General features: G+C 43.1%; 1 protein-coding gene across 3 annotated transcripts in view; it reads right to left on the minus strand.

Moving 5' to 3' along the window:
- The window catches only part of LOC147440316 (uncharacterized), a 185,743-nt gene that overhangs the window by 90,721 nt on the left and 71,948 nt on the right, over positions 1–23,074 (minus strand). For all 3 annotated transcript variants that reach the window (XM_086530100.1, XM_086530099.1, XM_086530101.1), the window contains exon 3: positions 20,099–20,326. In XM_086530100.1, the coding sequence (XP_086386226.1) occupies positions 20,099–20,326 (228 nt within the window). The remainder of the gene's footprint in view (positions 1–20,098; positions 20,327–23,074) is intronic.

Here is a 23,074-nt window from a genome sequence, read left to right on the forward strand (position 1 = left end):
CGGGTGGATTTTATGAAGTTTTTCTCGCAGATATGGAAGCTCGGAATCTTTTGCTTGAGATGTCTCCCCTCTTTTTTAATACGTAGATGACACATGTTCTCCCGTGGGCACTCACTAAAGACTACCAGAGTCTTATTCGTTACAAATGCCCGGTGTGGGTGGAGATTGTTGATTTCCACCGCAGGTGGAGACATTTCCTGCGGCTGTTGGTTACACAGCTTGGAAAGGTTATCTGTCCTCCAAAATTGGATGCGAATATCAACAGGTTTTGCATTCTATGGGACACGGACAAGATTACCCCTGATGGTATTATGGTTGACTCAGGTGATCCGTGGGTAGGCAAGCGCCCCTTTAAACTTAAATGGGGAAAATTTGCGAATTCATGTTTTCGATGCGGCAAATTTCGGCATATGCAATCTGAATGTCCAGAGCCGGTCTTGCAACCCCCTCCCTCTGTTGTTCCTTTGTCCACCTCTATCCCTACTGGAAAACCCACAAGTGAAGTCAAGCAAAGTGGAGTCTCTACTGCTAAAGTGGCTTCGAATGTGGACAAAGGGAAAGGCAAGGTACAGCAAGTTATTGATCTTGGGAATGGGACTGCTGCTAAAGGCAAAAATGTTGGACCTGCTAATGTCAATACATGGATGGTACCGAAAAAAGCACTAAAGATTTGCACGCCACTTTCTTCTCGCAATTACGTTCCGTCTGTTAATGCTAACAAGAATGCATCGTTTAAGCAACTTCCATGCAATGACAATCGTACGCTGATTGATGCATGGGACAAAGCGATGCACTCTTACAAAGATGTACTCCTTGGTGAGGCTTCCACATCGCATGTGAACAATGTAGACACGTTTCCTGCCCTGACTCAGAGGATGGATCCTCGCACGGATGCAGTGGATGGAGACGTGTCTATGGGCACCTCCACTTGATTATGATACATGTTGCTTTTTGTACATATGTTTCCAATGCAAAGTCACATTAAATGCATCTCATACAATGTGCGTGGGTTGTGAAACCTTGACAAATGGCGGCTGACCTGGCATTGTGTACATACATGTAGGGCAGACATAGTTGTATTGCACGAGCATAATCAGCACGAGTTTGCTGGTCAATGTTCCTATTTTGCCGGATATTGGATTGTGTATGCTGGCTCGCAAGATTTCTCTGGTGTATTGATGCTGGTTCGACATGAGCTTCAGCCTGTTCTGTTATACAATGATCCACATGGTCGGTGGCTGGTTGTACAGTGTTTGTTGAATGGTCGCGTTCATGAATTTGGAGGTATATATGCATATACGGCCTCTGGGCAAAGAGCTGCTTTATGGCGAGAAATCTCGTCTCGCTCATGGACCTCGAATGCATTTCTGTGTCGAGATTTCAATAATACTCCTGATTTGCTTGACAACACCACAAGAAATTCGCATATGCTACTTGCGGAGAAACACAAATGGGATCTTCTTGTTGCCTCTGCTCAAATGATTGATATATGGCGTTCTCTGCATCCTGATGCTTCTGGCTTTACCTTTCAACATGCTGCTCATTCCTCTTATAGAGCACGGTTGGTATTTGCTTAATGGGCAATGGTATGAAGAATTTGTATGTGACATGAAGATAGATTATGCTCTGCAGCTATCGGATCATTATCCTCTTTTGCTGTCGTATTTTGGACAGTCTCTTTGTGATCGGCCTCTTTACAGGAAACGTTTGTTGCATGTTAATAATGCCCATCTTACTCATGAAGCTTTTCGTCGCATGATCGCCGATATTATTCCTCCGCTCTTGGCTCAAATGCATATTGATTTGGATGCGGCTTGGTATCGGTTTGCCATGAGAGTACAAAGTGTTGTTTCTGACTATGGTAGGCAGCATATGCAGCGTATTCGAGAGAATGTCATTGATGTGAAACAGGTTAGTCAAAGATTACAACAATTGGCTAATTTCCGCCACTGTCTGATTTTGAAATGACTGAGTTATGTGAAGCTAAAGTGTGTATTCAGAAAAATGATAAGAGGAAGCTTGCTAAGTGGCAGACGCGTGCACGTCAACAGGCTTTTATGGATAAAGGTTGTGCTTCGAAGAAATTTTTTAAGCATTTGCATCATTCCAGAGTCTCACAGTCGATTAAAAGGGTTATGACTCCCTCGGGTGCTTGGACTTCTTCGAAGCGGGAACTTGCTGAGGTTATGGTTTCACATTATCGTAAGGTGTTTGCTGCTCCATCTCAGCCTTCTTCAGCAGCTTGTCGAGCGCATGAATCGTTCAACGGAGTCCTTGCTAAGAAAGCTTGAAAAAAAAAAGGAAAAAAAAGTATATAAATATATTAAGTGGGTGCTAGTCCAGTGTGTGCTCTAGAAAGTGCAGTGTGTTGATTAGATATGGCAGAAGAAGCTGTATATAAGCGTAGGAAACAGGTGGATCTTTCCACGATGGATGCTGCAAATATCCAAAGAGTGTTTGTCAGAGGATTTTGCTGATGCTTGGAATGCTTGGGAAGGTCAGCAGCCAGCTACCGAAGTGGTTATTCCGGTTCAGTAGCTTATGGATCCGGTAGCACAGTATGCGTTGAATGCGGTCATTTTGTTCTTCCCTGGCAAGATGCCCTCGGCACAAGATGTAGGTCAAAGGGTTGATTTCCTGTTGAAAAGACAAGTTGTCCGAGGAGTGTATTTTGGTGCACGTGGTTTTTATGAGGTGTTACTGGCAGACATGGAAGCTCGCTCGCAATTGTTGGAAATGTCGCCCTTGTTTTCAATATGCAAATGACACATGTATTGCCTTGGGCACTTACTAAAAACTATCAGAGCTTGATACGACATAGGTGCCCAGTTTGGGTGGAAATAGTTGGATTTCCACGAGATTGAAAGCATTTTCTGCCTCTCCTAGCTGCTTAGTTGGGCAAAGTGATATGCCCCCCAAAATTGGATACTAATTCCAATACTTTTGTGTGTTGTGGGATACAGATACGCCGACACCGTCAGGAATAACGGTTGACTTTGGTGATCCAATGGTAGGCAAAAGGCCGTTTAAACTCAAATGGGAAAAATTTGCAGGTGCATGTTTCTCTTGTGGAAAATTTGGCCATAAGCAGTCTGAATGCCGGGAATCTTTGTTGAAACTACCGCCCTCTGTTGTTCCGACATCTCGAACCCATGTTGCCTCCCCCTCCTCTTCATTTGTGAAACCAAAGATGGAGGATGCTAACGGAAGCATGCAGGCCAAACAAGGGAAAGATCAAAATAAAAGCATGCCTAATGTGCATCCTACTACAAAGACAGATACCAAAGGTAAAGCCAAAATGACAGATTCTATTGATGGTTGGCAAACTCCAAAGAAGCTAGTTAAGCCTCGTGTTTTGCCTGTTTCAAGTAATTATGTGTCTGCTTTGGATGCGAGAAGTGGTGGATCTTCTACATCTACAGCACATGATCATAAGTCACTCGTTGAAGCGTGGGACAGAGTGGTACACTCATATAAAGATGCTCTACTTGGATCGACATCTCGGTCGTGGCCTCTGCATCAGAATCCTCACCAAGGAACACATACGGAGTCCGCTTCATTGACTGTTGATATGAAGGCGGATGTGCCCATGGGCAATACCACTTGATGATAGTGCCTCATGCTTCTCTTGTAAATACTGTACAGATGCATTCTCCTTTTCGATGCTTTACGTATAATTGCGTGGTTTGTGCAACCACGACAAGTGGAAGTTAATTTGGCATTATGTACATACAAATAGAGCAGATATAGTGGTGTTACACGAGCATAACCAGCATGATTTTGTAGGTCAATCTTCGTATTATGCAGGATTTTGGATTGCTTACGCTGATACTGGTTCTTTCTCGGGTGTTTTGATGATGGTGCGACATGAACTACAACCGGTTTTAGCCCATAATGATCCAACGGGGCGTTGGAAGGTAGTTCAATGTCTTGTCCAAGGAAATATTCTGGAATTTGCTGGTATTTATGCTTATACTACCTCAGCACAAACAAGTCGTCTTTGGCAAGAGTTTGTCAAATACCCTTGGCGCTCGCATGCTTTTTGGGAGGGGATTTCAATAATGCACCTGCAAACACGAACAACACAACGGGTCATTCACATATGTTGAGCTCTGAATGCTCTTCTTGGGATGCCATAATCTTTAATATGGGTATCTTGGATCTATAGGCCAGCACACACTCTTCAGAGTGGGGTTATACGTTTACTCATAATGCTCACTCGCACGTTTGGATCGTTGGTATGTATTGGGCACTCCGCAATATGATATGTTTGCATGTGATATGAGGACTGATCGTTACTTCACCTTATCTGATCATTTTTCTCTTTGGCTCTGGGTCTATTTTGAGGCAGTAGATAGACTCCTCGCTCCTTCGTAAGCGGTTGTTGCATATTAACAATGCGTATCTGTCACATACAACATTTCGAACTTTGATTGAAGCAGTAATTCCTCCACTTGTCTCTCAGATGTTTATTGATGTGGATGTGGCCTGGTATCGCTTTGTCATGCGTATCGACAGTCATAAAGGATTATGGTATCTAATACATGTACCATATGAGAAATAAAGTGCAGGAAGATAAGGCGATCTGTCACGCCTTGGAAAGTCTTGCAGATACTAGAAGGCTTATTGCCTCAGAACAAGAAAAATTATGCACAACTAACACCTCGTTGATGCGTAATGATAAGAGAAAACTTGAAAAAGGGAAAATTAGATCTAGGCAATATGGTTAAAGGTTGTTCATGGAAACAATTCTTTAAGCATTTGCATCATTCGAGGACTTCTACCTCTATCAAAAGGTTAAAGACAAGGTTGGGCAACGGACGACCAAGAAAGGTCAATTGGCGGACTCGATGGTGGATCATTTTCAACGTGTTTTTGCCAAGCATTAAGCCCCCTCGACTGAGGTTTTGCAAGCCAGACAATTATTGTTGTCGTATGTACATCCTATATTGACAATGAATGATGTAGATACCCTTGAGGCCAGTTTTACTGAGGATGAGTTGCACGACAGTTTGTTGCATCTTGGTCGCTGAAAATCGCCTGGATGAAGGGCTTACGCTGGAATTTTCCCTTTGATTTTGGGAATCCCTTAAGCAACCTCTCTTTTCATGATAAACCATGCATGGACCACACAATTGTTGGAATTAGGGTTGCAGAGAAACGCACACAGCTTGGAGAAGACGAAGGAAGCTCAAGGCACACAATAGAGAGTGTGTTACTTAGTGTGTAATGGAAAGATAGATAGCCCTAGAGAGATGGGCGTATATACAATGCTCGGGGGGAAAAACCTCCTAAAGAGGGAAAAAATGCCCCGGCGGTCCTAGTGTGTTCACACACATCACTACCACATGTATATCATAACAAATCCCTCTTGGAGTGATGCAGTGAACGAGAGCTGGCACATGAGTAAAGGAAAGTGCCATGCCCTGAGGACATGATCGTTCCACAAAGGGGAGTAAGCCCAAAGCTTTGCGGAAAGCTTCAAGCTTCTCACGAGACATTGCCTTTGTGAAAAGATCTGCAAGGTTGTCCTGTGTTGGCGCATAAGCCAAGCTGATCTCTCCTGCTGAGAGCCTCTCCCTGACATAGTGGTAATGCACCTCAATGTACTTTGGGCGAGCATGAAAATCAGGGTTCCTCGCAACTGCCAATGCGTTCTGACTGTCAGTGTAGATAGTGTTGGCAGTGTCGTGTCCAATACCCAAATCAGCGATAAGACGTCTGAGCCATACACACTCAACCGTAGCTGTGAAGACTGCCCTATACTCAGCCTCACAACTCGGAGTGGCTACAGTAGGTTGCTTCTTGCTCAACCATGATATACATGAACTGTCAAGCATGAAACAAAAACCACTTGTGGACACTCGCGTGTCAAAACAACGCACGCAATCTGAGTCCGAAAAAGCATGTAAGTCTGGCGGCAATGATCCCCCCTTGGGATAAAACAAGCCAAGATGTAAAGTGCCACTAAGGTAGCGAAAAATCCTCTTGACAGCCTGTCAATGCTTAGACCCTTGGCTATGCAAAAATCTACTGACCTGTGAGACTGCAAACTGAATATCATGTAGTTTGGTATAGTGTGACATCGCACGATCGCTAGCATCATGTAGACTCAACTTCAAACCTATTTCCATGGGAGTGGCAATAGGTTTGCAATCCTCAAGTCCAAACTTACATAGAAATGTCTCTATGTAACTTTTCTGACACAAGGCAATACCACCATCACACTATTTAAACTGTATACCCAAGTAATGATGCAACAGCCCCAAATCTTTCATCTTGAAAGTAGCATTCAAATCAGTCTTAAATTCAACAATATGTCTCTCATTTGGTCCAGTGATCAGCAAATCATCAACATAAAGAACCACAATGAGAAGTACATCACCCTCACGCTTTACATACAATGTGCTTTCTGTTGGACTGTTACGAAAGCCTTGTTTGACTAAATGAGTGTCAGCTTTCTCACACCAAGCACAAGGAGATTGCTTCAACCCATACAAAGCCTTCTTACATTTGCACACTTTGTCCTCTTGTCCTTTTATGACAAAACCGCGAGGCTGCGTTACATATACTTCCTCAAATATGTCATCATTCAAGAAAGTAATAACAATGTCTGATTGACGTACATCCCAACCAAAATGAGCTGCCAATGCACATAGAAAACGCACAGTAGTCATACGACAAGTGGAAGCAAATGTCTCTTCATAATCAATGCATTTTTGTTGTGCATAACCCTTTGCAACAAGTCGAGCCTTATGGCGATCGATCTCACCATCCGGCTTGCGTTTCAATTTGTAAACCCACTTCGTACCAATGGCCTTTTTGCCAGGAGGCAAATCACATAAATTCCATGTGTCATTTTCTGTAAGTGCATCATATTCTGATTGCATGGCAGCCATCCAATTTTTTCAATTATGTGCTTCATCAAAAGACAGAGGCTCCTCAACATCATGTAAGCTAGACACAGCCAAAGCATAACAATCTGATGCATAAGATGCATGGCGAGAGCCTGAATGAGTACGACTAGACAAAGGTGCATCCAATTTACTGTCACGCAAAGTGTGCACCAGCCATTTTGGCATACCTCTAGCCTGCTCATTTTCAACCCTTTCCTCATCAAGTACATCATGTACATCTGCATCAGTAATAGGCTGATCTCTAACATTTTCAGAAACCCCCATAGGCTGTACATTTGCCTCATTGGAACTTACATTCGTATTTCCACCACTGAAAAGAGGCAACAAAGTGTCATAAATGTCCCGTGAGCTTACATTACTGTCTCTAGTACATGAGAGCAAGGGCTGAACAGAATCTTCCACAAACACTACATCCCGTGAAACCAGAATACTACGGATGATACAACCTGTAACCTTTGCTTTCAGCACTATAACCAACAAAAATACATTTGACAGCCTTATCATCCAATTTTCTGCGCTGCACTTGTGGCACCAAAGCATATGCCAAACAGCCAAAAACACGCATGTGCTCAACAGAAGGCTTTCTATCATGCCGTGCTTCATATGGAGTAATAGACTACAAAGCTTTCGTAGGACACCTGTTCAGTACATAAGTGGCACACATGATGGCCTCAAGCCAAAAAGAATGCGGCAAAGCTTGACTTTTGACCATACATCCTGCCATTTCCGTCAGTGACCTGTTTTTCCTCTCAGCAACACCATTTTGCTGAGGTGTATAAGGCACTGTACATTGGTGTTTCATCCCACGACTAGCCAGAAATGCATTAAATTCATGAGACATATACTCCCCCCCCCCCCATCGGAAAGGAGGGTGCCCATAGTACATTTCAATACATTTTCAGCCATAGCCAGAAATTGTTTGAAGCACATAAAAACTTCGGACTTCGCTTTAAGCGGAAATACCCATGCATGCCTGGAGTAATCATCAATGAAAGTCACGCAATAAAGATAATTGCCCAAGGACGGAGTTTGCATGGGCCCACAAACATCACTATGCACAAAGCTACAACCTGCATGTGGCCCGAACTGAACCATCCTTTGGAAACTTAGAACGCTGCATCTTACCCAAAATACAACCTTCACAAACATGTTTGACAGGTGCTTCAAGAGGCGGCAAAGAAGCAACCATATCAGATTTCTGCAAACGCAGCAAACTGGCAAAATTCAGATGACCAAAATGTGCATGCCAAAGTTTTGCATCTGAAATAGCCCTTGAATCTGCAACTCCATTTGCAAAATTTTGTCCACACTTGTCATACAAAGTGAGCTTATACAGCCCACGACACAAAAGGCCAGATGCAACAATTTCATCACCAAAACTAAGATCATGAACTGTACATCTGTCATCCACAAATTTGACTACAAGTCCAAGTCTAGCAAGTGCGGATACAGACAAGAGATTCTTCTTAATCCCAGGTACATAAAGTGCATCAACAAGTGTGAAAGAACTGCCATTAGCAGCAGTAAGCATAATCTTTCCAACTCCCTGAACCGGATAAGAGGCATTGTTGGCACAAGTGACTGAATTCCCATGAGGGACAGATTCGAGAGAGGTAAAGAATTCACGATGTGAGGTAATGTGCTTTGTAGCACCATAGTCGAAATACCACACATGTGAATCTGCAGCAACTGACAAGCATGCATCATGGACAGCAGGATTGTAAGTGCACTCTGCGCTAAAAGCCCATTCTGCATCAACATCAGCATTACAGTCTCCTTTCACAGAAGACTCAACAAAACAATGGCTGCATTTGTAGTGGAACCAGCATTTGTAGTGGAACCAGCATTTGTAGTGGAACCACCCTCTTTCTTCTTTTAGCCTCTTTGGCCTTCAACTTAGGACACGACCTGATCAAGTGATCATTAGCTTTACAATAATAGCAACGCATCTTCTTTTTGCCCTTATCACCAGAATTTCCAGACGAATTGCTGCCAGCAGAAACATTAAGAACAGAATTTTTGCCACTCGCAGCAGAACCATAAGAAGTGGTTGCATTGCTGTTACCACCCTTTCTTTGAGAAGCAATAAAAGCATGTTCAACTGCACGCTGCCTAGTCCTGTTTTTTCTGGAAAGTGACTCTTGCAACAGCAATGTGCATAATGCATCAAACTTGACAACTTCAGGATTTCCTTGGGTCATAAGTCCCCAAGTACTAGCAAAAGTCTGGTAAGAATCTGGTAAGGCATCAAGAACAGTCTGCACAAGGGAACTGTCAGAAATGACTTCACCTGCAAAAATAAGCTACTCATTGATATCCTTGGCACTAGCAAGGAAAGTGTCCATATCATCTTCCTCATGCATAATCTTCGACTCCAACTCTTTACGCAGCAAAGCAATTTTAGCTTCATTGCGGCTTGCATAAAAACCCTCTAGAATATCCCAAGCCTGTTTTGCAGATTTTGTTGAACAGATGTGAGGAACAATGGTGCGCTTCACAGACAACGCAATCAATGCATGAGTCTGTGCATCCTTAACATCCCAACGAGCTTGTTCTGTCGTAGGCAAAACAACTCTAACAGCAGCAATCCTTGCAGCAAGACCTGCAACATCCTCAACATCGCCTACATCCTCAGAACTAGGACGTACATCAATGCCCTGCACAATATTCCAAACGCCCTTTGACACAAGCACATGTTGCATCATATAAGTCCACATAGGGTAATTGTCCCCATCCAACCTGTCCTCAACAGAGCAAACATCTTGAACACATCTGTGTTGTTGTTGTCAGCCATGGTAAATGTTGCACCTGATGTGAAAACTGCCCGAAAATAGGAGAAACAGAGCGGGAACAACACGTGCTATATAGCACAAACCGTAGAAGACTGTAAGGCACCTGTTATGCAAAAAACGGCACTGACAAAAACTCTGCACAAAATGACGAAATAGCTGTGCAGTATTGCCTGTAGTGGAAACGGAGGCTAAAATGAGCCCGAATCGAAAATCTGAGCAGACTACGCTTTACGAGCTCTCCCGAAATATTTGTCGACCTGCGAACGCTCACCTAAGCTCATTGAAATCGGAGAAAGTGAGCAGGCGTGTGCTGGAGCAGCTGGCGACTAAGCCCGGGAGGACGCAACCTGCTCTGATACCAATTGTTTGAATTAGGGTTGCAGAGAAACGCACACAGCTTGGAGAAGACGAAGGAAGCTCAAGGCACACAATAGAGAGTGTGTTACTTAGTATGTAATGGAAAGATAGATAGACCTAGAGTGATGGACGTATATACAATGCTCGGGGGAAAAAACCTCCTAAAGAGGGAAAAAATGCCTCGGCGGTCCTAGTGTGTTCACACACATCACTACCACATGTATATGGTAACAGCAATCTTTGCCGCAATCATGGAAAGAACCGACTGGTAAAATTGTTGCCTAAGCAAGCATTGTGTGAATACTTTTCACATTGGTTTCCAAGAACGCTTATGCCGGTCGTTTACAAATTGTTGTCGAAAATGATAGCTACTCGTGTTGCTGACCATTTGTTTTCCGGCATACATCCGGCTTAGTATGGATTTATTCCTCGCAGGCAAATTATGGATAATATTGCCAATGCTTTTATTGAAATTGAGTATGCAATATATATTGGACAAGATTTGCTTATCATACAAATTGATATAGAGAAAGCATTTTACACTATTCACTGGGACTTCATTGCTCAAATAAAGAAGGCTTTGGGCTTTGGACCCAGGATGCGCCAGGTAGTCTATTTACTTTATGAAAGCAATCAATGTGCCGGAATTCTTGATGGTGAGCTGACTCGGTTATGGAATCATGGTCGATCGGTCAGGCAAGGATGCCCTTTGAGTGCCATGTTGTATGCTATTGTTACACATCCTCTGCTGTTGTATCTAGACTCCTTAACAGCATCTGGTCGGCTACATGGACTCCAACTGCCAGCTCATGATCATTTTGTGGCAAAAGCGTATGCGGATGACTCCATGTTCTGGCCTAGAAATCATCCTGAGGATGTTCGTTGTATTACGAAAGCAATGCATATTTATGGGTGAGATATTTGTGACTAAAAGCACCATGTACATGGGTTTTAGACACTGCCTATACATCATAAATATAATAAGACCGCCCATAATCATGAGCACACACACGAGCACTACATTTGGCATGTATGTGTGCATTACAACATTAGCCATGAAGCCTGCATCCTCAACACAATGGAGCAATGAAACCATTGAAAATCAAGCAATACAACATACAGATGAAATGAAGACGACAGCGTATTCAGTCAACAACATGAAGATGAAAATGATGACAACAAATGAAGAAAATTTCGAAGAAGACACACATGACGCCCTCTTCACAAATGAATGAATGAATGAAAATTCATACTACCTACATCACTAGTGAACCTACTAAGTCCCACTTGTGAACCATAGCGATGAATCTGGTAGAAAAGCGCTATGATGTATCATGGGACATTGAACCATGGTCGTTAAATCCGCTAAGAATCACCCCTATGTATCCAATTGAGAACCATGTTAATCCAATGAGAACAGCCATGATGTATCCAGTGTTCGGGAAAAGTGTGCCTCATCTTAGCCTTGAGCCGGCTGCAAAATCAAAGTAGCCGGTTGAGGGGAGGGCAAAAAGGAGAAAATTCAGCTTAAAATACATGGAAAATAGTGTAATTTCACAAAAATACTGGCTAGTATTGTAAAATTGTTGCTTCAGATTTGTCTTGGAGGGATTTTTGTATGTTTGTGAAAATGATTTTTCCCGAACACTGAATGTATCATGTAGATGAATCATGTTAGCCTAAAAGTGCAGCACACATGAACCAAAAATCTTCTACGGAGGATCCGATCCCTTTTGCAGCACACACAGGTTCTCGAGGAGAATCTGACAGACCACTCAAGATTTTGGATTTTGTTTGACAAAGAATCTTGGTGTCTATGCCCCGGACATAATAGCCACCCCCACCCTTTGTCCATCGCACATCGGGCACGCTCCCGTCTTCATCGCTCTTTCTTAAGGGCATAAACCATAAAGAGACCAAGACCACATATCGGTTCTCGCGGAGAATCTGATAGAGATAACACCTCTCAAGGGGGAGGCGAAGACAAGTTGAAATCCGGCACGGGAACTGAAGAAAAAAATGAAGATTTGGGTAAATTTTCGGCATAAAAGTTTGCCAAAGCGGAGTACAAATGCCAACTGCAAGTTAACACGTGTGTGAAAAGATTGATCAAGTACTCCAGAGACCCGAAATTTGCAGAACACCTGAAGAATTACCCGATTGATGACATTCATGCGAGATGGCGAGAGGCCATCGATTCTCCTCTCAGGTCGGGATGAAAGCTGAGAGGACAGACGAGTGCACAAGAGTGGAAACTGTACTCGCAAAAAGAGCTAGACAGAGCTCTTGAGTCTTGACAAGAAGATCAACCACATAATGAAAGGCTTGAATAATTCTCGGAAGAAGAGGACATCGGTCCCCGGTTATTTGGGCCGGAAGTCGAGTTTCGAGGTGGCAAGCAAATCCAAGAAGCATGCTCGTTTCGAGGACGACGCAGATTTTTTTTCGTCTTCAGAGAGTTCCCGCAGTTCGTCGTTCTCTAGCTCTAGTGAGGATGAGAAAAGGCAAAAAAAGTGGAAGGAAAAAAAAAACAAAAACACAAGAAAAGCAGATTTGCGAAAAAAACTAGAAGGCATGGGAGGCCATCTAATAGTTCATAGGAGGAGAGCTCGTCCTCTTCTGACAGTGAACAGATGAGCAAGAAGACCAAGGAGTTCAAGGACTCGGATCAAGCCGTCATGTTTGAGACATTTTCATGCTACCGAGATTCCCATCAAGCCCTTGAGTTTACACAATAGTTTGATGTCGCCTTCTCTCTAGGGTGGTTCATGAAACACTCCAAGGTGCAACGAAAGTACTACACAAACATGGTGGTCTACTCTATTGCTACGCAGAGAAGCACCTACAACGTGGGTAAAATTCAAGAAAATTTTCACGTCCACTTGGATATCATACGAATATGAAAGGGATGTCATCACGGCTTAGCCTCATTTGAGAATGATTGAGAGATACATTGGATGACTATTGCCAAAGGTTTTGGGATACTTATTTCCCGGTGTCTTCAATTCGAAAGATTACTTTGAGGGACTAGATTGAGCAGTTTTGTTGTGGATTGCCAGAAGAGATTTGAGAGTTTTGACGATTCGAGAGTATCGTCTGAAATAGAAGTCTGACTCTATTCAAATACTTATGTGACATGCTAAGTAAGGATTTGGAATGCATGCCAACTCATTGACTTATCCTACAGACAAGTAGTATCCACCTCACCAGGGCAAGTGTCTTTCATTGAAGAGAATGAATCAAGGGAACCAGATACAAGTTCATTACAGGATTCCGGAGAAGAAAGGGAATTAGATGATAGTGTGTCTCAGGGTTCCGACGATTGAGACTGACGTGCCAATGGACAGGGGAGGCTAGCGAAGCTACCCACAGGTCTCAGGACACAAGGACAGAAAGGAAAAGGGAATCAACTGGTAGATCTCATAATTCCCTATCCAAATTGAGGTGCCAAGGACAGGGAGGTTGTTAGTAGGGCTACCAATAGGTCCCAGGGCACGAGAAAAGAACCGGACGGTAAGCTAGGTCCACCGGATAATTTGGTCAAGGGTACTTTTTGGCCCTCGATGCAAAGTGGATGGAGGAAGAGAACCTCACAAATTCTTTTCAAAGAGAGATGCACCTTGAAGCTTTTGGGCTATTAGCAGTGTCTATGCCAAAAGTTACCAATGAATCAACATATTGAATCTGGTGCGGTGCGGACTGCAGAAGAGGAGAGCTACTCCACTCCCTTGTCACAAATTTCCTAGATCGAATAAGTCAATAATTCTCTTTGAGATTTTAGAATACCGAGGGCTACAGTATTTTGCAGAATGACTATATGAATGTGTGCACTGAATTGGAAATTTCCTTGATTAAGCTGAAAACATGTGCTCTGGTTAAAGACTTGTAGAGAAAGATAAAATGTCTACAGCAATTTGTCTGATGAATGATTAGAACTCAATGCATCAAGACATCTATCAAAGATCGATGAGATCTGGATGTGATGGCTAAGTGAATGTAGAATGAATGCGATTTTAACTTAGCGCATCTAGACATCTGTTAGAGATCGGTGAGATCTGGATGTGATGCCTAAGTGAATGTGAACTGAATGAGATTCTAGTGCATCAAGATGTCTATCTAGATGAGATAACTGGATATTGGTGTGAGTGCATTAAGAGTTCCGGAAGGATGAGATGGTTGCATAGTGATCTAGGTGCATCAAGAGTTCTGGACAGAATGAGATGGCTAGGCTGAATGATTGAAACATGATGTTCAATGTGAACTAACTGTGTGATTTTGTGAATTGCATGCTATGTGGAAGTATTGTCTTGCGTGGATGGTCATGGGCATGGTTTGCTTGATTGAAATATGAAAAGAAAGGATATGAATCTAATAGTAACAAGATTTAGTAGATCAAGACATTCATGAAAAGATCAATGTGGGTTGGATATGATGACTAAATGGTTATAATGATCAGGATTTGTATTTGAGACCCTCGACAGAAATGTAATTGATCATTGATTGATCTCTTTGCAGAAGTGCTCGATTGGTGGAGTCTGGTGATACCGTGATTGAGTATAGAGTCAATGTCTGCTGAAATAAGTTTTTGTCCTTTGGCTATTTTGGCAAGCATGATCGAGGGCGATTACAATTCTTTCAAGAGGGGGGAATGTCACAAAGTGATGATGTGGCATGACCAGCTAGGAGAGAAATAGTCAAGTAAACAAGAGAAATTAAACCGACCAACTCGATCAACTTACGAGCACTCGTCGTGGGCCCAAAACCATAAAAGACGAAAGCTTCCACTTTTTGAGAAATTTTCGTAAATCGTATTGACATGCTGACATGGCAAGTCGTATGGATTTCCACATTTCGTACTGCCGTTGCCACGTGGCAGGTTGTACGGATTTCCGCAATTGCGCTTGGGTTGGTGACGTGGCAGCTTTAGCGTTAGCTTTTGGGATCATATGTTTTTGGTTAAAATGCTTTTGATATGATGCTTTTGGGGCTCTCCTTTTGGGCATCCCTTGTAAGAATAAACGAGCCCTTGTGCCTCTCACTATGCAGAGCATCTAGACGCAGAGTCTGAGAGCAGAGGATCCTCGAAGTTGTACTTTGTAGTGATCAATAATAAAGAGATACCGAAAGGGACACAAGTCTTTGGGGCCAATGCTTCTGGGCGCAAAACTCCGTCGTGCCACGTCGACTCTCTCTCTAGTAAAGTTCAGTGATTTTGAAGTTTTTGTTTGTGTGTTGCTACTTATTTCCCGCTTGGAGTGTCCAAGCCTATAAACAGGAAGCACGCGCAATGGCAAGCAGGCCAAAAAGAGAGGGGGGGGGGGGGGGGGGGGGGGAATTCGGGTGATGGCAAGCGAAGCAGCGGCAATGAGCAGAGCTCAAAACAATTCTTTAAGCACTTATAATATTCATTCTTCCCCTGTGGCATCTCTTTGAATCTGTCTATGAGGCATGTAGTCTGAAAGATGGCCTCTACCATCATAGAAGGTGCAACAACATCTGCTCAGATAATGTCATGAGGTATTGACAATTTGCTACGTATCATGCGTGCCATCATGAGACCTTGTGCTCTCTCAATTGGGTTCAGACGACGGCAACGGCAGCCCTCGCTGCTTTTTGTGCCTCCGCTCCTTCGGTTCACAAGAGATGGCAACGGGAAAAAGAAGAAAAAAAATCAACAGCTTTGCAGCGAATCAAAAATGGCTTGGTGGAATAACCACTGGCTCTCACAGAGTGGGCCCTAGTTCAACTCGCCCTCGCCACGATCTGCGTTGAAAAGGAGGGTGGAAATCAATGGGCAGCAAGGCCTAGAGGCTGGCGTCCATACCCCTCCATAATTAGAGCCAATGTGACTAATGTGTCAAATAGCCACCCCTTCGTCTGAGGGGTATTTGAAAGTGTGCCTAGAGCCTAGTGGCCAAGGCTGAATATCAACGTGTCGTTCTAGCCTTGGCTACTAAGCCTATGGTGAAGCCTCTGACATCTGCAGAAAAAGTCACCCCTAGGTATACGTATGAGGTCACTATCTCCACCTGACCTCCTGCTACCTGGCTCCTTCCCTGTCTGCAGGTATGAAGATCATAACCTTGGTTTTCCCAAGGTTCACAGCGATCATGTCTAGAGATTTTCAAGACCGAAATCTTTCAGTCATCGTCAATCATTCCGTTCAAGCATTGTTGTGCGAGTAATCATTTCCGAGGATCCCATTTCGAAGTACTTCTTTCATAAAGCCATCCAACAGAATACTGTTAGCACATCAATATCCCTGAAGTCCAAAGAGACATCAGTGACTTTATTCCATCCAAGTAATCTATGATATAGGAGCAGAGTAACTCCCCTATTGTGCAATCCTGCCTGCACCAGATTCAACCTGCTGACTTCCAGGAACTATTGAAATAGCCAATGCTATACCAAAAGCATCGAGGTAAAGTTCCAAATCTAAGGAGTATCTGCTAGGTTCTCCTCCTCTTATCTATTTCGCATTCAATGCGAGATGGTTCTTAACTAAGAACCACCGTTCACTTTACCTTCCTCTTTCCTTTCCGATATCTGTTCCGGAACGAGTATCTCCTCGTTTTCTTCCACTTCAGGTTCATTTGAGTTGTCATTGCTCCAAAGTCATCATTATCATCTCATTCTTAATCTCGTGATATGTTCAGAATAGCAAGTTCTTTCATACAACATTAGTTTCATTCAATACCATCTTCAAAATCTATTTTATTCATAAAGCAAAGTAATGCTATCCATAATTTTCTAATATCTATCCCGGAACGAGTATCTTCTCGTCCCGTTCTATTTCTGATTTGTCAACCCTTTTCATTCTTGTGCCTTCTTAGGGCACCGTGCAACGATATGTCCTTGTTCTCCACATTCAAAATATTTTCCTGCTTTGAAATATCCCTCTCACTCTTCTTCTGTCAGTCTTTGTTCTTCTCTTAATCGAGATCACGTCTCTCTTTGTCGTCTGTTTCTCTTTTGACTTGTCGAAGGTTCATTTGGTGGGTAAGTCAAGTTACACGAATACATAGCGAATCCTCGCTTAGCATGTCCCATCAATTGTCGAATGGACTCTCACTTCTTCTCAAGACAATAGTCTCGAATTTCTTTTGGAAGTCCACAACAAAAGCTCTCAATATGCTCCTTAAAACTGATCTTCTTGAAAGAAGAGGTCAGAAGGAAAACATCCCAAAATCTTTCACAGTAAAGCATCCAAAGTGTCACCCCTGGTCATCCGAAGGTGCTTCCAATCGGTTCTTACATCTCGTTTATACTCCTGAGTCAACCAAGAAGAAATAAAGAGTTTCTTGAATTTCAACCACTTTATCGATGCTTGCTTCCTTAAGAAAAATGTTGTTGACATTGCATCTCCATTAGCTGATGCTGCGTAGGCCGAGGTGGCCAATATCGTGATCTGCTAATCCATTCAAATTTTTCGTACCCCCTCCTGTTTCAAAAGTATCAAAAGGGTTCGTATGATTCTTGCGGGATTCGTCATTTGAACCCATGTGTGTTGTGGTAAGAGGATCGGATTTCCCGGTAGAAGAGAAATCTTTTGTGCTCTGATATCACTGTCACAATCTTGGTCACCTCCAAGGCAAGAATCGAACACGACACACGAGAAAGATCACTTAAAATACTTCACAACTTTAACATACTTGAAAATTGAGTCGACACGGCCACGCACAGTTCCGTGCCCAGAGAAATTGCCCCGAAAGACTTGCGCCCCTTTCAGTATTTCTTTTATATTAATGCTTGATCAGAATACAACTCCTGAGGGTCCTCGGATCTCAAACTCTGCGTCCAGATGCTCTAAAGAGTGAGGCCCTTGAGTTCCTTTTATTCTTACAAAGGGATGCCAAAAGCAAGGGATCCCAAATGTAACAAACTTGGACACCCCAAGTCAAGATTCTACCACGACACAACAGAGATTCACTTCAAAACGGTTCACAATTCACGCTTGAGTAGACACGGCCTGGCGTAGTTCCGTGCCTGGAGATATTGGCCCCAAAGACTGGCCCCCCTTTCGGTATTTCTTTTTGTATTAATCTGTGTTCAAAGTACAAGAGAGTGGGTAGGTGCTCACTCTCAGACTGTGCATCCAGATGCTCTGAGAAGTGAGGCCTTATCCACTTATTTATTGGTACAAGGGATGCCCAAAAGCAGTAAGTGAAACGCTTTCAAAAATAAAGCAATTTATCCAACAGCAGCCAATGATTTTCAGCCAACGTAAATCCAGGAATTCCATACACATGTCAGCACTTTTTGTGGCGCAAAATCTAGAAGTTCGTACATCCTGCTACGTCAGCCTGTCGGCGCTTTTTACGGAGATTTCCGTACCAACCTGCCACGTGTCATTTCAGGCAGTGGGTGTGTGTCCGGGGTTAGCCACGTCATCCCATTTGTGACATACCCCCTCTTGAAAGCATTGTAATCGCCCTCGATTACGCCTGCAAAACAGACACAGGCCATAAACCGTCGTAGCAAACACTGACTATTAGTACCGACGCACTAGGAACAACACTTCTAGCAAATGTACCAATCGATAGTCACATCACAGGACATCACATGACAAATCACATTCAAAATATCATTCCTAATCTCAGACCATAAATAATCGGCAATGTATTTAGCAATCGCATCTAGATTCAATCGGGACCTCACAGATGTCCGATTAACAAATCCATATTGCAATCATGTCTATAGAGATTTATGAGACCGAAATGCTGTAGTCATCTCGTCTATCAGTTCCTGCACTCAAACAAGTCAAGTACAAATCAATCAGTATCATTTTCATTTTCGGGAATTCCAATTCATAAAGTCATACAGCAAAATACTGTCAGCTCAGCAGTATCCCTAAAACCCAAAGGGACATAAGTGACTCTATATCACAATATCGGGGCAATCTGCCGACAAAGGAGCGGAGTGAGTCCCCTCTTGTGCATAACCGCTGCACTAGATTGGCCCATGTTGAAATCGGGGTTCTATCGGAGTAGACTATGCTAAACCGAATGCTTCAAGGTAAAGTTTCACAATCTGAGGAGTATCTGCTAGGTCCTCCTCATCCACTTCGCATCCAATGCGGGACCAAGAACCGCCTCATCACTTTACCTTTTATCTTTCTATCTTTATGTGCCAGTATCTATTCTGGAACGAGTATCTCCTTTCTATTGGAGCTTAGTGCCATGGAGAGAATCTGAGAGTAGCTGACCCTGAGCTGCCAATAAAGAGAGCCCCTACAGACTTTTGCAGAGCACGTACAACAGTTCCAGCAGGTTCTGCTTCCTTATCTAGAGGAGTAATTTTGGGGAATGACACTGCCATTTGTAGAGCAAGCCATCCACAAGGACCTCACTTACAGCTTCCTCATCATCAGTAGATTCAGGCCATCATTGGCTTGCCATTGGAGGAGTAAAGCACAATGACTCAGCAGTCCTATCCTTCAAGAAGAGAGTTGCCAATTGTAGCCTGCACTTTCAAAAGCTTTCTCTCCTCTTTTTGGCTAGGGGTTCGATTAGCAGTATGCTTCATTTTTTGTGATACTTCATAATGAAAGAGATTATCATCTTCTGTACTTGTTCTGGTCTCATGGGCCAAGAGAAATTAATATGTCTTTCTTTCTTTCGTCTACATTCTAAGAAACCATCCAATAGAGATTTGATATCACAGTGTACACATGGGATAACTATTCTGATAGTCAATTTTTGCCGTGATCAATTCGCAAAACATCACTAATCCTATCAGACAAGCGGTTTTGGCTCAACATATTGAGACATTAACAATGTTTTTTTTTGCCATAATAAAGGAAATATATCATCATCGATCCTTGCTTGTTAAACAGCCAGCCACGCTTAACTTTATTTTGTCTCTAAAAACAGACAGTTGAAAAGACACACTGCAGCTTGAAGAAAATTACATAATGTTAGAAAAGCTGTGCACGTGGCATTTGCAAAAACTGGAAGCATTTGCATAAATTACTCATGCCATGTTTCAGAAAATAGACTCTTCAAACCAGTGAGCACGGAGGAATAAACCTACAGAATTTGTGAAGAAGATAAGCACATCAAAGCAGCATCTCCATGTTGCCATGCAAGTGGATGGAAAAGCCACCCAAAGTGCTCACTTTTGATCCCACATCGTGATGCAAGAACGGCTGCTCTTAAAAGAATATAAATAGCCATGCTTGTATGTTGTACGTCTGGCCCAGTCAGTAATAGTGATGGTCCAGCCATGGCTCCTGCAACTAATGCTCGCCAGCCTGCAGTCCTGTTAGAGTACATGATTATACATATAAGTGTGACATGACACTTGGCTCACAAAGAGAACTTAGACAACAAGCCCTTCAATCAAGTCCAGTAGAAAAAATTAGCCACAGCAGCCGCACAACACGAGAGAATCTTCCAATGTGACACTTTCCATATCCCAATATGACCATTACTGCAAGGGAGGGTGCTGAGTCCTGACTACTACTTTCTCCTGCTACTTTTGCAGGTAGGTCTTACTACATAAATTTAGACTATAGTCTATCAATAATTGACAAGCATGTCATACATTATGATGCTATGTCATCTTCAGTTTAAATCATAACAGCTTTCGATCAAATGAAAGCTGGGGTATCGTATCCCTAGCCATGGTGTATGGCCCTGTCACATGTGCCCTAGGGACCTTATGATTAGTCATTTGTCTCATATTTTGACCTCTACTTTCCATGTCGCGGGGCATACAGGGAGGTCGGGCAGCATTTGGAAGCCATATAAGAGGGACCTGGGTACCACTCATGAATATTGTATTATGCCATCTAGGCTAGCCCCTTGGGGGTGCCTCCACGGCAACACACGAGAGGAAAATGATGCCTATGTGGCAGCACTAGTGTTTTCCATGCAGCCCCAAGAGACCACATCTTGTGGGTCTTGGGGTGCAGCCCTGTCACAAATTGTTATGACTAAGAAAACTTTATTTGAGGTGCTTACAAGGTGCTTGTTGGAGAGGAGGTTACAAGCCAAAAATATTAAGTGGTTGAAGTGGCGATCCAAAAGTAGTTATAGGTGGCCACACTAGCACCTCATGCATGGCGAGTGGACAGACAGACAATGCATCATGGAGAGTGGATACACACACAATGCATGCATGAAAAGTGCACACATAGGCAGTGCATGCATGGAAAGTGGACACACACAGGCAATGCATGCAAGGAAAGAGGACACACATGCAATTCATGGATGGAAAGTGGACACACTGGTACTAAGTGAGAGATATTAATAACAAGCCAAGCTCTATAGGTGACTTGTGGACAGGTGTGAGTCAAAGATTTTGGGTTCATGCTTCGGTGGCATGGAAGTGCAGACCAGTGGCACAAATATTTCAACTTGGTACATATCTATTGAAAGGGCTGAAGAAGCCAGTTGTTGAGGTCTTTTTCATCTCCTTTTGGGTGGTGCCATCTCTCTAAGAACACTATGTACTGCTGCTAAATTTCAATATAATAAAGAAACAAGGTAAGGGGCACCTATTCAGGGTCAGGGTTGTGACGATTTTGGCTTTTTGGGGTGCTTCGGTCACCACAATCTCAGTTTGCGGTCTTCTTCACCTGGGTCAGATTTTGGACTATGTGGGCCATTTGGCATCATAGGAACTCCTTAATGTTCCAGGGCACTTTTGTTGAGCTTTTTCCCTATTTCAAATTATCTCTTGGTCAAGCGCTGCATTTTGCCTATGAAGCTGGAGACATCACTCTTGATGCCTACAGGATTTACTTTGACTGTTTCTAGCCTTCGGAGCCTTATAGTGCTCCGTCTTTTGTATCCCTTTCTTTTAGTGGGTTTTCCTCGCTTTGAGGTTTCCCACTTGTAAATTAATCAAAGCAGATTTACCACAAAAAAAAAAAGTAAGAGAGGAAGTCCACTCTCCATTCTCTCTCTCTCATTCTACCTATTCAAGGGCCAATGAGGGTGATACTTCATGTTGGTTTGCACAAATATCATTGTGGTTTGAGCTACATGGATTTAGTATGGACAGGCTGCCCCCTTTTCATTAGTCCTTGGATGCACCATTCCTCACCCTCACATTCAAAAATTAGCAGGATTATCAGACATGATCTCATTCAGTTGGATACTAGGAGGACTTGTTGTCTCCATCACATGAATTGGGGACGAAGATGGCTTTTTTATCGAGACCATCTTCTCCGCAGACAGATGATGGGTTCATCTCATGCCCCAAGTATATAGACACCCACCTATCTCATGGCATTAGATGTGTTATTGGTCAGCTACGCACCTCATCTCACCAGTTGGAGATAGAGACTAGCCGATACCGAGGTGTACCCACAGAGAGATTATGAGAGGTTTGCCAGAGAGAGTCAGAGATAGAGGAGCACTATATCTGCCAATGCACAGCATACTATGAGATTCGCAGGCGTTTTCATTGCTTTTTCAGAGAGGGCTTTGGCCCCTTATCCCACATCACCAATTACTATGATCAGAGGTGCCTAGGCCTCTTCTAGCTGGAGATCTGTAGACTCAGAGAGACTCATAAAGGATCCATACAGAGGCAAATCACTACTTTTTACAAAGGGACTGTAAGAGAAATGAAACGAATGCTAATACAATGTTAAGCTAATCACTAATGCGCACAGTTAGATAAAAACAGAGTACTCAGCTGAATGTATTGAAGCTTGATTGCATAATAATAAATTGAACTGATAGACCTGTTTATATACATGAATGGCAGTTGATTATGGGTGGTAGCTAAGAGCTAATCTAGGAGGTAGCTGGCCACTGATTTAGGAGTGGCAATAGTGGGCCTAATTTCGGGTGGAGTGCACTCCCACTTACAAACATTTTAACATCCCCCCTTAAGTGGGAGAACACGACAACAAAAAAGGAGACTTGATGAGTGTGATGAGAGATTCCCCCTGAAGAGTAGACCAAGCATCTAACATGATGCATACAACTTGGCTTGATCAGTAGGCTTGGTGAGACAATCAGCCCAATTATCTGCTATAGGAGTGTAGATGAG

Source organism: Adiantum capillus-veneris, chromosome 15 (genome assembly GCF_014529385.1).
Source record: "Adiantum capillus-veneris isolate H3 chromosome 15, ASM1452938v2, whole genome shotgun sequence".
Lineage (NCBI taxonomy): Eukaryota > Viridiplantae > Streptophyta > Polypodiopsida > Polypodiales > Pteridaceae > Adiantum > Adiantum capillus-veneris.